The following is a 15,730-nucleotide window of genomic DNA, read 5'->3' as shown; positions in this document are numbered from 1 at the left end:
TGAGTTTGCACGTTCCACTTCGGCGGTCCAGGGTTCACCGGTTCAGATCCCAGATGTGGACCTGAGCACCACTTATCAAGCCATGCCGTGACAGGCATCCCACATATAAAGTAGAGGAAGATGGGCATGGATGTTAGCTCAGGGCTAATCTTCCTCAAAAAAAAAAAAAAGAAAAAATAGCTGTGTTCTTTTCTTGGACATCTCTTTTAATATGGGAGTTCATAAGAGGTCCCCAACAGCTAGGCCTAGAAATTGCTGGTGTGGCCACCCCTCCACGTAACCCAGAAAGTCTTCACCAACCATCATACAGAGTTTCAAATGGAAGCTTCTAGGCTGCTACTTTCTTCAACATTAAGTCCTTCCTACGTCACCATCCCCTTCCCCATGGAATGAAAAGCAGTCTGCATGGCAGTACTTAATCCAGTTAATAAGGGGGTCTTGAAATACAAGCCTTAAAAGTGCCCACATGGTTCCATCCAGAACACTAGAGGCTGTCTTGAAAATAGAGCCTTGGGATAATCCTGATTTCCTAAGCCATTGCTAAGCCTATGCAGACTTGGCACAGCCCAGGATATATGTTACCATACAGTCTCAGGGAAATGTCAATTCTTGGTGTCTTTTTATACCAAAGAGAAACTAAGGGAAAATAATTATTTTCCCATGAAGTTTTCTCTTTAAGACCTGTTAGACCTATTAGAAGAATAAAATGAAACCACTTCCTCACTGCACTTGTTTTCCATTTTAGTTCAGCTTAGCTTAGTTCTGCTTCTGTTTCCACCGAGACAGTTCATTCTGTGATTAGTCCCAGAAGGACAAGCATCTCGGGTAGGTTCAACTTCCCCAGTGGTGGTCTACAGAGTTGCCTGCTCTTTTCTATACTTAAAGTTTTGTCAAAAGGAATTTATTATACTTCAGTAAAAATAAGGAATTCAGAGGGTTCTGAATGACTGTATTACTAATATTCTCCAAAAGACTCTCTTAAATAAATATCGAGTTCTTCCTGAAACTGTGGTCATGGCACATTCATTTCATTTTTGATGTTGACTCATAACGAGATTACTCTGTTTGGTGAAGGGTCTTGCTATTGGTTTCCCTCTGGGGTTACAGAACTACTATTGCACAGGTATGGTCATATCGGAATGTGTGGCATTAAAGACAATGGGACGACTTATCGGTTCAAATATGGCTGAATGCATTTATGTCTCTTTCTGGACTTGCTCTTCTGTACAGATCATGCCCTCTCCTACCATGGCATCAATACCACACTATCCTAATTACTACAACTTTGTTTTATACCTAGAAAGAGTAAGTCCTCCAACTTTGTTGTTGTTCTTCAAGGAGAAAATATCCTTTCCACATGAATTTTATAACATGCTTGTCAATCTTCAGATGCACAGAAAAAATGTCCTGAGATTTTCATTGAAACTGTAGTAAATCTATAGGTTAATTTGGGGAGAAATAACATCTTTACAATGCTCAGTTTTCCAATGCATAAACGTAGAGTATCTCTTCACTTACTAAGGTCTTTATTTTTTTCTCAAACATATTTCATAATTTTCTATGTAGAGATCTTGTTTAATTCTTGTTAGATTTTTATCTATGGGTTTGATTTTTTGATGCCTTTGTAAATGATATTTAATTCTTTTTTTCTGATTGTTACTGGTATATAGAAATAAAATAATTTTTGAATATTGATTCAGTAACCCTATTAAATTATCGATTCTAATAGCTCATCTGTGATTTTTCTGGATTTTTTCCTTTCTTGATAATGTCATTGGCAATTTCTTTTTAAAACTGATTTTAAAAATTGATCTGGCTAGCTCCAGTTGCCCAGTGCTTAAGTTTAGTATGCTCTGCTTCCGCAGCCCAGGCTGGTTCTGGGCGTCAACCCACACCAGTGTTAGCAGCCATGCTGTGCTGGAGGCCCACATACTAAAAAATAGAGGAAGATGGGCACAGATGTTAGCTCAGGGCGAATCTTCATCAGCCAAAAACAACCAAACAAACCTGATCTTTAATACTGTAACTCACATAGCTAGCAAAAATGTATTTTCATGTTAGAGCAGTTCACACATAGAACTTAGTATATTAAACTATTCACACTAGATTAGAACATCTGGACTATTCGCCTCAGCACTGAAGAATACAAAGGCCTCACAATATACAAAGAATATTTTCTCAGGAGCTCGGGAAATACATATTCTGTATGTACTGCTCCCCTATCCACACCCACCCCAGCCCACATGTACACACCAAGAGAAAAGGATGCTGGCTTTTGGCCTATCTGTATTTCCATGTCTACTTCTTTCTCTTCAAGCAGGAAAGGAAACAAAAGACTGGTTGAAATGACATACTTTATTTGCCCCCTGAATTAGATTCTTCTGATGATATTGCCATTGATGATACTTCATTTTACTTCTAGAAGATCTCCTTCTCCCCACTTTCTTATCTTCTCTCCCAAATCTCCTCTTTCCTGGATTACCAAGAAGTTACCAGAGCCTGGTACCTAGCTTCTTGACAATGGAACTTTTCCTGATTACAGAAAAGTAGATCTGAGCTTGTAACCAGGTCTGGTTGCATCAGAAGGCAATGGAGACTGAAACGAACCCTTGTCCACTCACTGTCAGACCCAAAGAACTGACACAAAATAAAGGACCAGAGCCTTTGGTTCTGTCTTCAGCAATATTTATTGGAAACAGCGATGCTTCCCGTGGTAAGAGTTTTATACATTAAGCAATAAGATTTGCCTTTCACTCCACATGATCCACTACCGCAGGTGGCACATCCGAAGCAGCACATTAAACCTCTGAAAGAATCTGTACAGCTAGATAAATAGAACTCTGGATACCTAACAGGACTTTAATGACTGATAAAAAAAGAAAACAACACTCGTAAGCTTACGCACAGCACCGTACACACAAAATGAAGACGAGATAGAAGGGACAGAAATAAAAGTAATGACTGAGTTGGGAAAGTTTTGCATATGCAGCCACACGTCTTAAACAGCTATGCACAAAAATCATCTTTATTTGGTCCTCATTGAGGGCAGAATATGCACAAATGATGTTCAAAGAACACAAGGTGAAAGTGGAAAGAAAAGACAGTTACTGTTTCTTGGCTATGAAGTAGTGGGAAAATGGTGTCTAGAGTTTTTCTCCTTGAGTCTCTGTGTCAAATGGATTCATGAAACATGTAACTCATAAATAAAACCGAAGTGAAGATATTTGTTCCCCCTTCTCTGTACCTTCAGAAATGGCCTAAATACATACATGGTTTCCCTACAGCAAGAAATTTAAGCTTGGAAACCAGGTCTCTTCCCAATTCCTCATAATGAAGTATCTCTTCTTCTCAGCCTCTCCCACAATATGCTGACTGCTGTCTTACTTAGAAAGAAAATGGGAGCCCCTCTCTGGCTTTAATAGCAGGGAGGGAAGAAAACTGGCTGTATCTCAGAAATAGGTATAAGTGGGAAGAACAAAGGTAACTGTTTTCAGAGAAGGCTTTGGATCCACACACAACACTTTTCTACTAACAGCATCAAGGGAGTAACTCATTCAGATCAGAAGACAATTTGCTGGTGAGGGAGGCTTTCGTCAACAATTCTGTGACTTACATATTTGGGAGGGGACACTGTGAAAGCAAGAACTTTCTCTTATTTAAATGGAGAACCTGAGACCTTGAGATGGCCCCTGGGTGACAGATAGTATCTTCAGTAGGATAGTTTTTCTGTGAGGTGGCTCATGGTCATATTCTAAGAAGCCACAGCCTCCTGAGAACTGCGTCAACAGCAGTTCCATGAATACTGGCTGGTCTCAGATGGTATTTAAAAAGCACATGCCATGCCCATCAGGCTAAGAAGATACCACCCATCACCATGACTCTTGTGGGATCGCACAAGTCAACCAAAGATACTTGGTGGGGCTTGATGACTTGGACCACTGCGGCCTGCACTTGGGATGTGTTGTAAGCAGCATTACCAAAGCAGTGGTTAAACTTAACTATCTGGGTCAAGAAGAGGTGAGCCAGCCAGCATAACATCCTAATGGGGCAGGGCAACCAGAATCTCCACATAATTGATGGGGAAGAAGCCTGACTGGCCGTGAAGCATCCCCTCATACCAGTTCTCATCAATCTGGTTAGTGAGTGTGATGATATCACCCTCTTTAAAACCCAACTCCCCTTCATTTTCAGGTTCAAAGTCGTACAGAGCTCGGCAGCAGGGCTGATCCATTGGGGCACCTGGGAGTAAGAGCAGGAGAGAAGAACACAGAAAGACAAGGGGTATTTAACTCACACATCTACCACTTGCTGCACCCACCTGACTTGCTGTCCCCTTGGTTCCTCCCTCACTCCTCTTCCTGCTGAAACTTCCTCTGGCTACTAGTCCCCAATGTCTGCTGCATGGCATCTCCCCCTAACAGTTTTGAGAAGCTTTCTCAGATTTCTGGAAGTTGCTGGGTTTCTGCTTCCATTTCCAGTATGAAAAATGGCCACATCTATTCTTATGACACATACAACACAGGCTCATCAAGGTTTGCCTTCCTGACAATGCCCAAAGATGGGGAGACCCAATGAATAAAGGAGTTTTAATGAGATTTAGGCTAATAATACAGCACGGCCAGAATTCTTTCCATGTTAACACTTTAAAATCTTCACACATGTGAAATACTCCAGTTAACTTCATGGACAATGCTTTGCAACCTCAGAATAATAGTGTAGTTCTCAGTATTTAAAAATAAAGACTCCAGCCTCTGGAACACTGCTGTAATGCAGTGAAAACAAAACAATACGAAACCCTGGGTTCAATTTCTTCCTCTGTGAGACCTTGCACAAGGCACTTCACTTCCAGTTCCTCTAACATTAGAACTAACAGTTGAACTTACTGCACAGTACTGCTGTGGCTTTTCAATGAGATTATGTAAAAAATTATCTAATTTGCACTTTTTAAATTGTTACACATATAAATATGAGAAGTGCATTGGAGTCATGGCATAGAAAAAATAGTGTGCTCTACCTTATTCTTGATGGAATCATATCTTAAAAATGAAGAATGGAATCATATCTTAAAAGTGATCTATTTTCAATGACCATATATAGCAATACAGCATGCATACACACATGCATATAAATTCAAACACAAGCATATAGCTCCCAAGTCATCTAGACAGCTTTAAAGGGAAACAATGTAATATATATTTTTACTTAAAGAATGAAGAAAATTAACAAGTCTCCAAAGGAAGAATGAAATACATGGTTTGTAGCCGGGAGAAGCAAGCTATACATAACTTATATGACTAGTCCTACAGCCAGCTAACTTGTAAGAGCCACTGCTGTTTATACCCTACACTGGGGGCTCCAAGCAGCAGAGGTGAGCACAAAGGGCAGAGAGCTCCAACTGTCATCACAGACTTCACTTTTTTCCTTTCTAGTCTCCTGAGTGCATCTCATAAAAATGTTTCCTACTGTAGAACATGAAGAACTGGGGATACAGGGAAAACTGGAGAAAGCTGCATATCTTTAAAATCCATATCTAGTATAAGATAGTTTCCACTTCTTCAACCAAGCAAATGTGAAGGTTGAAAATGTCTGAAGCACTGGCTTTTACCTAATCTATGTGTAGTGGGGAGAGAGCAATGGTGCCAATCAAAAGAATACATTATTGCGTATTTATCAATATTCCTGATAGAAAGTAAGTTTTAGCTTTTATTGTACCAACTTCAGTTACCAGAGCATGATGAACTGGTTGAAGGGTGGTGGGAGGAGGGAAATCTAGCAGATGTTGAGATTCAAAATGGATTCATCTGCAAATATATTCACTCATATGCTCCTGTGACTCAAAAAATCCAATTCAACACATTCCTGGAGCTGCTGTCTGTGGGTTATATGTGAGTGTATGTGGGCACACACTGCTCAGAGGCATTCGCTCTCATGTGTGATGGAATCACAGAAAGGGAAAAGTGCACACACACACAAAAGGATGACACTCCCAGCACCAAACTGACATGTTAAGGTGATTTATGTCCATAAACAAGTGTCAAAATCAAATGTGTTAGTTAGGAGGTTAGTGTGTGCTATGATGGAGAATGAGGAAAAAAAAGACTCACAAAGAAAGAGAAGAGGGAAAAGGAGAGAGAGAAACGATCAATGAGAAAGGAAGAAAGGAGTCCTTTAAAAGAGTTTCTATCTGACAAAACCATCCTGTAGGAGATATATTACTGTGTGTTTCTAACACAGCCAGATTGGACTGCTCCTAGAATTTCTGGAAAAGTGTCAACGGGCTGTGGCCCAGGCCCGTGTAATGGGGTCTGCAGCTCCTTACCTGCAGGTTTGGGAGTGCCTGTGTGAGACAGGCCCCCATTGGGCTGAGTACTGTCTCCAGTTGGAAACTCCAGGCTCATTCGTGGTTTAGGCTGGTACTCCCTTCTAGGCTGAGATGAAGCTTGTCTTATTCTGCATTGAAAAGAAAAGAGGGGGAGGGGGGAAAGTGAGTATGTAGCCAATTAAAAAGCAAAAGGAAAAGCAATAAATCCAGGAAATCCTTAGGTCACCCACCAAGCTACCATTGTGGAGCACAGGGAATTTGAAAAGGACCCTTAATTTTCTTATCTGTGATGTCTCTGCTTTTGGTGGTGTCCCTCTGAGGTCATACTTTCACTATCTTCATCTTTTTTCTCAATCTCTCCCTTCCTCCCTCATTTATTCAGAGCTCCCTTTGCAAATATGCACTGTGTTAGGTGCCAGGAACACAAAGATGTAAAGGGCACAGTTCTTGCCCTCAAGAAGCTTATGGTCTATAGGGGAGACAGAATATAAATGACTTGATTACTGTAAATTGTAGTAAGTGGTGTGATGGATATATGTGCAAAATGCTACAAGAACAAAGGGGTGTGGTTGGGGAGGAGACTACTGTCCCCGGGGAAGTTTACAACCCCGGGAGAGGGTTTACAAGGAAGGAGGTAAAAGATAAAGAGGAGTCACTTCTAGATGAACAGGTGTATCCAGAAGAAAGTTATTCCATGGAGAGCTTGAGAAGGTTTGGAGCGAGGACAGGAGGAAACCGTGGGCCCTGCTCCCACTGAGCAGTGTGAGATATAGGAAGGGGGAAAAAAACAAGAGAAGACAGGAGGAAGGTAGAAAGGTATGGCCAATAAAGGTATTCCACACACCCCTAAGTATTTTCCCACAGTTTCAGGTGTTCACTAAGCAAAGGGTACAACAGATTTGCAAAGGTGGGAGAGTTTAGGGTATGGTGACTATAGAATGAGACCGACTTTAAACATATTTCAGAGGAAAAAAGGAAAGTGGCCCTTCATGCTCAACAGATGTCATAAAGACATATATTTCTCTAGAATGTTGAAGCATACAGTTTTAAACTTTTCTAGAGGCTTCAGTGTGTTACACACACTTCCACAAGGGTGCACTGAGGGCAGATGCACAACCAAAGCACTCCTCAAGGAAGACACTGAGGAGAGGAAGAGGTTGGCCAGGTGGAAACAATGGGAACAGGTGAGGAGGTTCCCATAGTGCAGGAGAATGATAGGAGGCTTCACTGCGCATTTAGGCTTCTCATCAGCTTTAAGAGTCTAACCTGGCCATGAGCTGAGAATAACGGCTATTGAGGTGATCCTTTGATGTGTGTACATTTAGCAAAATCACCCAGCTTAATATCTGGCTAATAAAGTATTGCATATGATAGTGCAGAGCTACTGCATACAGCTGTGCAGGCCGTGCCCCACAACTCAGGGAACACCATTCACAAAGAAAACTACGAGAGCCCCGCTGTGGGGCACATCTGAGGAGGTGCATAAGAAAGCAGTGCCATCCGATGGTGGAAGACTTTGTCTCCATTCAGGAAAACACAAGGCGTGAAAAGACACAGGCTGTTCAATAGGTTATGCTTGATCATGAACCCCAGTTGCACCACTGCGTGACCCTGCACTAGATACTACTTCTCCCCAAGCCTCATTTTGCTCACCTGTTAGGTGAAGCTAAGAAGACTTAGTTTACAGGGCTGTTGTATGATTGATAATGATATACCCACACAGAATATAAGCAAATCACATCCATTATCATTGGTAGCATCCTGGTGTCCCATGTGTGGCAGCCAAAATATAATCCAAGTATCATGGTCTCAAAAAACAAGATTAGACTCAACAGAACAAAGTAAAACAAAGCACAAGACAAAATAAAATCAAAACAAACACCCCACAAGGTGCCTGTCTAGGATCAGCAGGAATTTTTGCAGAAGTTTTTCTTCAAATGTATTCTCTCTACTATTTCCATTTCTTTACACATCATTTCAGAGCAAGAAAATGGAAATGTAAAATGCAGGGGACTGTAAATACCTTTCTTCCAGTCTGACGGTGACCTGCTGCAGGATCTGGACTGCCTGCTTATGGTACTCCAGCTGGGCTTGGACGAGTGCAGAGAGCTGGCTCACCTGTTCGATCTGCAGATCGATGGGGGGAATCACACCTTAGTTACCAGGTTACTGTCCTTAAGCAACTACTACTGCCCAGTACATATGAGAGAGCAGCCCCTGACACACAGCCCAGTGCTTCGTGATGCCCATGACTGTGTGGTGAGCCAGGCTAAGACAGTTAGTTTTGCAGGTTCCAAATCAATGAAGGATAAGAAAGCATCCTCATGCTTGGAAATGCCAGTACCACGAGGAGAAGCAACATTAGTAGAATCCTCCTGGAGATCACACAACTCGCATTAAACAGTCTCATGCTTAGCTACAATCTTCTGATGAGGATTCGGTTTTTTTTTTTTTGATTTTTCATAGGAAAAAGTATTGACCAAAGGATTCTTTGCTCCCTGAACTTTTCATGCCAAGTCAATATATTAGTGCTGTTAATAAGAATGTGAATATGGATTTCTCACATGAGGAACCATGGGGGGCAGTGTGGTATGATGGAAAATCTTTTGTCCTCTTTGAGCCTCATCTGTAACGTAAAAGGGTTGGGTCAAGTGATATCTTGGGTTCATTCCAGCTCTAATAACCTAAGCATCCTTGGTTACTTTTCATTTTGTGTCTTCTGTTGTCATCCAGCTGAATAGTGGCCTCCTTGTCAACAGAGGCAATACTGCCCCATGAGTTTTGGGGTAGGGTGGGGCAGGGCACTGGGTACAGAAAAGGAGCACTGTGACTGAGGTCACCCCTCACTCCCACAGTAGTCCTCTTCAGTAGTTAGGTGGACACAATTTGTTTTATATACACATAAACCTACACTGTTCCTGGGTGATGCAAAAGTCTGGATATGTTCAACATGCGTCCTCTGTCACCAATCAAGGCACAGCAGTTAAGCGATAAGTTCATAAAGGTTCTGTAAACATCTTGGCAGAAGATGGTCAGCAACTGATGGGGTTGGAGGTAGGGATGTCTGTCCCCCTGAGGGACTGTCCTCTTGGCTTCAAAGCTAAATGAACTCAACAGAATGTAACTTCTAAAGCCATGAAAAATGATTTCGTACTTTGGAAATGTGAAAGCAGCTTTTAAACTATCTCATCTAGGCCCCATATGTAGTATCTATGCTATAATCATCAAACTCAACTGAAATTAATTTTTGAAAGAAAATGTCAACTTTACTTCAAAATATGAACCATCTTAACCTGTGTTGGACACCCAATTCTGAAAGCATTAGTTGATGTTCTTTTATAATCTGAAGTCAATCTGCCCTTTATTTCAAGAGAATATTTTTTTTAAGCTATTGGACTTGAACATGGATCACCAGAAACATTATCTTCCCACTACTGGTAATGCTTCAAGATCATTAGTAGAAAAAAATATAGTTAAATAAAACCATAGGAATACAGAAAAATTTTTACCATTTCTCAATCTACTTTACTATTATTAATTTTTTTTTTTAAGATTGGCACCTGGGCTAACAACTGTTGCCAATGTTTTTTTATTTTTTTTCTGCTTTATCTCTCCAACCCTCCCCTGTACACAGTTGTATCTCTTAGTTGCAGGTCCTTCTAGTTGTGGGATGTGGGACGCTGCCTCAACGTGGCCTGACAAGCGGTGCCATGTCCACGCCCAGGATCCAAACCCTGGACTGCCGCAGCGGAGTGCGCGAACTTAACCACTCGGCCACCAAGCTGGCCCCCATTTATTATTATTAATTTTTGTGGTGAGGAAGATTCACCCTGAGCTAACATCTGTTGCTAATCCTCCTATTTTTTCCCTTGAGGAAGATTCACCCTGAGCTAACATCTGTGCCAGTCTTCCTCTATTTTGTATGTGGTTTGCCACCTCTGCATGGCTCAGGAGTGGTGCAGGTCAACACCCAGGATCCAAACCCATGAACCCGGGCCACTGAAGCAGAGCACATCAAACTTAACCAATATGCCATGAGGCCAAGCCCCTCAATCTACTTTATAATTTCAAATTATTTGAAAGAAATAACAATCTACTGAAGTTCTCATCACATACTGTAATCAGATATTAATGATTTTAATTACATAACCCTTTAACAAATTAATCTTGTGCCTCTATGGCAAGATTAAACTAAAAACCACAGGAGAGTCACTCACATCCATCTCCAAGAGATTGAACATGCTTGACTCAGCAATTTCTTTAGACTCATCGAATTTCTCCAGAGCTTGACGGAGCTCTTCATCTGGAATCTTTCCTTGTCGTTTCTTCTTATAATCAAAGTCCAGGCGTCGACCCTCCAACTTCTTTAGATGATGCTGAAAAAGTCAAGGGCAGGAGTATGCTTTGAAAGGATTCATGGGAAAGGCGTATTTAGAGCTCAGTTCCCCATAATGCCTATGAGCTCCCAAAATGAGACAGGCTAAGTTCTAAAACACCATGTCACTAGAAAAATAAAGAAACATGCATCAGTGGGGCAACTGCATCCAAAGGCTGGATGTGGGGAAACGTCTTTAAAAATAATTAAGAGCAAGAAGGAAATTGGGGGAAATACCAGTGTCCTTTATTTTCTGCCCTTTCTGGGCCAAAGCCAAGCTGGAACATGCCTTTCCGTCCCATGATAGAAGCTGGGAATGTGTATCCATGCCCAACACATGTGGAAAGCACAGGTGCAGAGCGCCCACAGTCCCCATCTTCAAGAGAAACATTATCTCATGAGAAGGCAGAGGAAAAACACTTTCCTTGAAATAAAGTGAGAAACAATGGCATCTTTTTTGAATCATAGAACATGAGTGCTGGAAAGGACTTATCTTTGAGGTAATCTGGCCTGTGAGAATCACCTAGGTTGCTTATTAAAAATAAGGATTCCTGATTACCTGAATTAGAATATTCAAGGCTGGGGTCTAGGAATTGATGTCTTAACACTGACCCTTGTTGACTGATGTAGCTTTTGGGGAACCATTGATCAGTTTAAGTCTCCCATTTGACAGATGATGAAATTCAGTCAAGAAGCCTAACTTGGAAGGGCCCCCGGATGGGATCTGATGCCCCACACTGTGCTTTGACTCCTCCTTGCAACATCCCCACTATGTGGCTGCCCAGCCTCACTCAACACCTCCAGTAACCAAGTGGGAAAGTAGTTTCCCAAAGCTACAAAGGATTTTTTTCCTAAATGCCGCTGTGTTCCAATACTAATGTGTGGGAGAAAATGTTGGATTTCCCTTGCCCCTAGGTGTGTATAGAGTGAAAAGGAAGGAGATGAAAACAGACTTAGGAGTGGTGAAGAAATAAGAAGGAAAGGAGGAAGAAAAATATCCTAGATTCCCCCTCCCACTGCACACCCAACCTCCAATTCATGCCCTGATCCAAGCTAAATGTTTGTTTTTTGGAAGGAATATTCTTGTAAAACATGTGAACTTGCAGTCAGCTGGAGGGTAGAGTACTGGTAGAGTACATTTCAGATTTAGAGTGAGTCTGCCACTTACTAACCGTACAACTTTGAGCAAGTGGTAGGGCTGAAGGAGATTTAAGCTAGAATAAGGAGATCAGGAGACTTCAAGTTATGGCAGTCCATTTTACAGTAAAGAAAATTAAATTTCAGACAGGTTCAACAAATATTTGTTGAAGGAATGAATGAACAAACACTACACACCTAGTAGAGGTAAAGCCAGTTGAACTCCATTGATTTGGAATTGCTCAACTGTTCTACATGCTTTAGAAAGAAGATAGTTGGGTATTCTTCCTCAGTCCTAACAACCGTTACAAAAATATGAAAACATGTTTACAGGGTGACAGGGTAACTACGTATTTAAGCTAACAACTGGCACAGCTGGCATTTTGGAGGGTGAAATCAGCCAAAAAGCATAGAATAATTAATAAAATTGTGTATGATCAGGGAATGAATATTATCCTCCTAGAGGAAAAAAAGCTTAGAAAAACTTGAAAATTGAACACAGAGAAGTCAAATCTAACACTCATGAGTAACAGTCATAAGAATGGGGCAAAAAGCATGGCATTTCCGGTTTCTTTCAATTTATCCTGCTGGATTGTTTTGCAATTCACATGCCCAGTGCTGATCACATGCTCAGTAAGCTTAAAAAATGTTTTCTAAAGGAAAAGGGCATCTGCCTCTGTACGATTTCAACCCCCCACTTCCCAAAGGACTAGTCGCAGATACCTGAATTTCCCTCAGGTCTTTGTCATGAAGATTCTGAAGGGGGTCAATGAAGTTCTGCTTCACTTCCATGTCCAGAGAGTCTTTCACCTCTGAGAGCTCCCGCATGGCCTCCCCCACCTCACCAAGCGCTGGGCCTGGAAGCGAGAAGGAAGCACTTGCACGTTAAAGAACAAAGGTGAATGTATTTGCAATAATAGGGCCCATTACAGACGAAAACCCATATGGCCTGTCTTCTGAAGACACCTGAGACGAGAGACAGTATAAAACGTCCTCCAGAGAACATTCTATCTTCCACCTACGAAAGTTCATACAGTGCAACTGACTCAATGTTCCCAAGGGGGTGGTATCCCTTATTATAAAGAACATGCAAGCACCCTGCCCTCCCTTGTAATTGCCAGCTTTCCCTAACAGGGGGTTTCCTTAAGGCCAATGCATTCAGCAGGAGCAAATACCAGGAACAGAGAGCAGGGTTCAACCAGGAAAGACAGTCATTTGCTGAGACCTCACATCACAAGGGAGTGAAAAGAGAAGGTGTTTAGCACCATAGCTAAGTGTTGGAGGAGAGAGGGGTGAAGGAGTTCCCCTGGGGTTCCAGAATTCACCTAGGTACCATATAGAGAAGAGCAGACAGCTAAGAGAAAGCTCCCAGGGCAGGGTGTTGAAGCACGCTGATTGTGACTGTTATCTCTGCCCCAACGTTCAGTTACTGCCAGACACACTCAACAGCAAGTGTTCAGGCATCTGGATATGTCAACCAGCTACTGTAAAGACTGGGATCTCATCAGGGAAAAAGAAAATAAATAAAGCTCCTACGACAAATCACACTAAAAATGATGAAATGACTCTGAAAACAAATTTTTGGCCCATGTATACGAGACCTAGAACTGAGAATCAAAATGGAAAATGGTTGAATAATTTCCTACACACTTTCTTACTGGCACTAAAATCCCCACAGACAAATGAAGGAATTAAAATGTGAGAAAGCGCTCATTACCAAAGTTGCAATCATCTCCAAGCTCTCTTCCGAACTTGAGCATAGCCTCTGCCAGCAGCGCCTCTGCCTGCGGATAGCCTGGCCCTTTCTCCTGGCCGCGGATTTTTGACATGGTGTTGATCATGCTGAGTTTAGCTCTGGAAGCTGGAGGCAAAGTGATAAAAGACTTTCAAAGTAAGCAATGTGATATAGTAGAAACAAGGCTGGATGGAGAATGAGGCCTTAACCAGTCTATCACCAGCTTGGCTACTGAAAACTGCACCTTTCACCTACCTAGCTTCAGTGTCTTCATCTATAGCATGTGGAGGTTGTTCCACAGATACATAGGTATAGATACAGACATACTTTTTTAATAACTAAACTCTCCCTTTCTCTCAAAGTCTTATGAGGAACTGAACAGAAAAGGCAAAGCTCTCCTGGAGAAGATCCCATCCTTGGGTGCTCTTCTCCACCTTCCTGTGCTCTTTTGGGTCCTCTCTCCATTGTGGTGGCCCCTGCAGTGCCTCGGTTTAGCTGGGTGACCTCATGGAAAGCATTTTGAGAACTATGGGATTATGTGATCTCCAAGTTTTAAGATTCGAGTTTTATATTTCAACTCTAGGAGTCTATGGACTAAAGCAGGGAATTAATTAATTCTTGCAGTGTGGACCTTATGCCATGTTTCACTTACATCATGTATAAAATAGAACTATTTTCAAAATCACTTCTCAGCTAAGATTCTAACAGTAAACAGACCCATGAAGAACAGAAATACTGTGTTCATTAAAAAGACTCAATCACTTCTCTAGCTCATAACTGCTTCTCAAAATTAGTTCTGTGTCACAAAGACGGCATTTCAATTTCTTTTTTGCTTTTATTTTTATAAAAGAAGATGCCTAGAAAGCAATTCCAGTTTTTGTGGAAGAAACTGTTTTATTTACACACCATTAAAGCCAATGATGTACTTGACGCTAGGATACTCAGGTTCATCGTTAGAGTTCATCATCAGGTTTATTACTAGAGCTGGGACTGTACGTTAACCTAGGACTGGGCCCAGGATCCCATCTACATGGAAACCCCTGATACAATCACAGCTTAAAGCACTTCCAGCATTCAGTGGCTGACAGTTAATCTTGAATATTTGTTTCAAATAGGCTTTTATTTAAACTCTGGCCTTCAAAGGTTGAAACTGGAGACAGAGAGAGTCACCATGAGAGGACCCCCTTCCAACCGTGCCCTGGGGATATTATAATGAACGAGACAGCTTTGGTCCCTGCCTTTACAAAGTTTACGTGGACCAAGGGTAGCCGCTATTTTAAAAGCAATTAGAGTGAAGTGTATATGCTAAGTGTCGTGGGGGGATTACAGTAAGTCACAGAAGCATAGCATCACCCTAGTCTGTTGGTGTGGGGCACTGGAAAGAAGGATTCCAGAGAGAAGTATCTTCAAGTTTAGAATCATATAGTGAGTAGCAGTTACTCAGGCTGAGAGCAACATGCAAAGCCTGGTAACAACTGGAAAAGTATAAAATTCACATTTTCTTTACTCTGCTTTTCATAGGAAAGTTTATCACATACACGTCAAACTTTAAAAATTGAAAATGCCACATGATCACACACTTTTGAGGGGATGATACTGTTAGAGTCTATTTTAAGGCCTTTCCTACAATAAGCCATACCTGAGACACAGTCCCTGCCCTCAAGGTGCTCACAGTACGGTGAGGCATCAGATAAAGAAGCAGACAGTGGCAAAAAACGTGACAAAAGCAAGAATGGCTAATACGCGCAGGGTACTGGGGGAACACAGAGGAGGGATAACAGCACAATATAAGTGACGTAAGCAAACACCAGACAACAAGTATCGAATGAAGAGAAGAAAAGAAGACAAACGGAGATCACAGCGACAGAGCAACAAAACCACACTCCGTGGTTAATCCCCTCAAATCCTGTTTTGATCAGTTTACACTCTAAAGATTTATTCCTTTTACAAAAGCTGGTTATTGATTTGCGCTTATATCTTGTTTCTCTTAAGAGCTGTCTTCTGGTAAGTAATTGTAACAGCTTAACGTACAGTGGCTGATTTTCAAAGTCATCATTTTGAACATTGTTCAGTTATGAAGAGCCTTCTAGTCCTCTAATTACTTAAGAACATCTTGAATATGTTCATTTTCATCAGAAGGGGGAAGAAAACCATACTCTAT

At 41.6% G+C, this 15,730-nt stretch overlaps 1 protein-coding gene across 7 annotated transcripts in view; it reads right to left on the bottom strand.

The window, feature by feature from the left end:
• Window positions 1-2,668: 2,668 nt before the first annotated feature.
• Window positions 2,669-15,730, bottom strand: part of SH3GL2 (SH3 domain containing GRB2 like 2, endophilin A1) — a 196,885-nt gene continuing 183,823 nt past the window's right edge. For all 7 annotated transcript variants that reach the window (XM_070589747.1, XM_070589748.1, XM_070589749.1 and 4 more), the window contains 6 exons: window positions 13,552-13,695; window positions 12,558-12,691; window positions 10,540-10,698; window positions 8,346-8,449; window positions 6,320-6,450; window positions 2,669-4,239 (listed from right to left, as the gene is read on the bottom strand). In XM_070589747.1, coding sequence (XP_070445848.1) covers window positions 4,040-4,239; window positions 6,320-6,450; window positions 8,346-8,449; window positions 10,540-10,698; window positions 12,558-12,691; window positions 13,552-13,695 — 872 coding nt within the window. In that variant the 3' untranslated portion in view covers window positions 2,669-4,039. The remainder of the gene's footprint in view (window positions 4,240-6,319; window positions 6,451-8,345; window positions 8,450-10,539; window positions 10,699-12,557; window positions 12,692-13,551; window positions 13,696-15,730) is intronic.

The sequence above is a fragment of the Equus przewalskii genome, chromosome 22, assembly GCF_037783145.1.
Source record: "Equus przewalskii isolate Varuska chromosome 22, EquPr2, whole genome shotgun sequence".
Lineage (NCBI taxonomy): Eukaryota > Metazoa > Chordata > Mammalia > Perissodactyla > Equidae > Equus > Equus przewalskii.
This window is presented reverse-complemented; position numbering and strand designations above follow the sequence as displayed.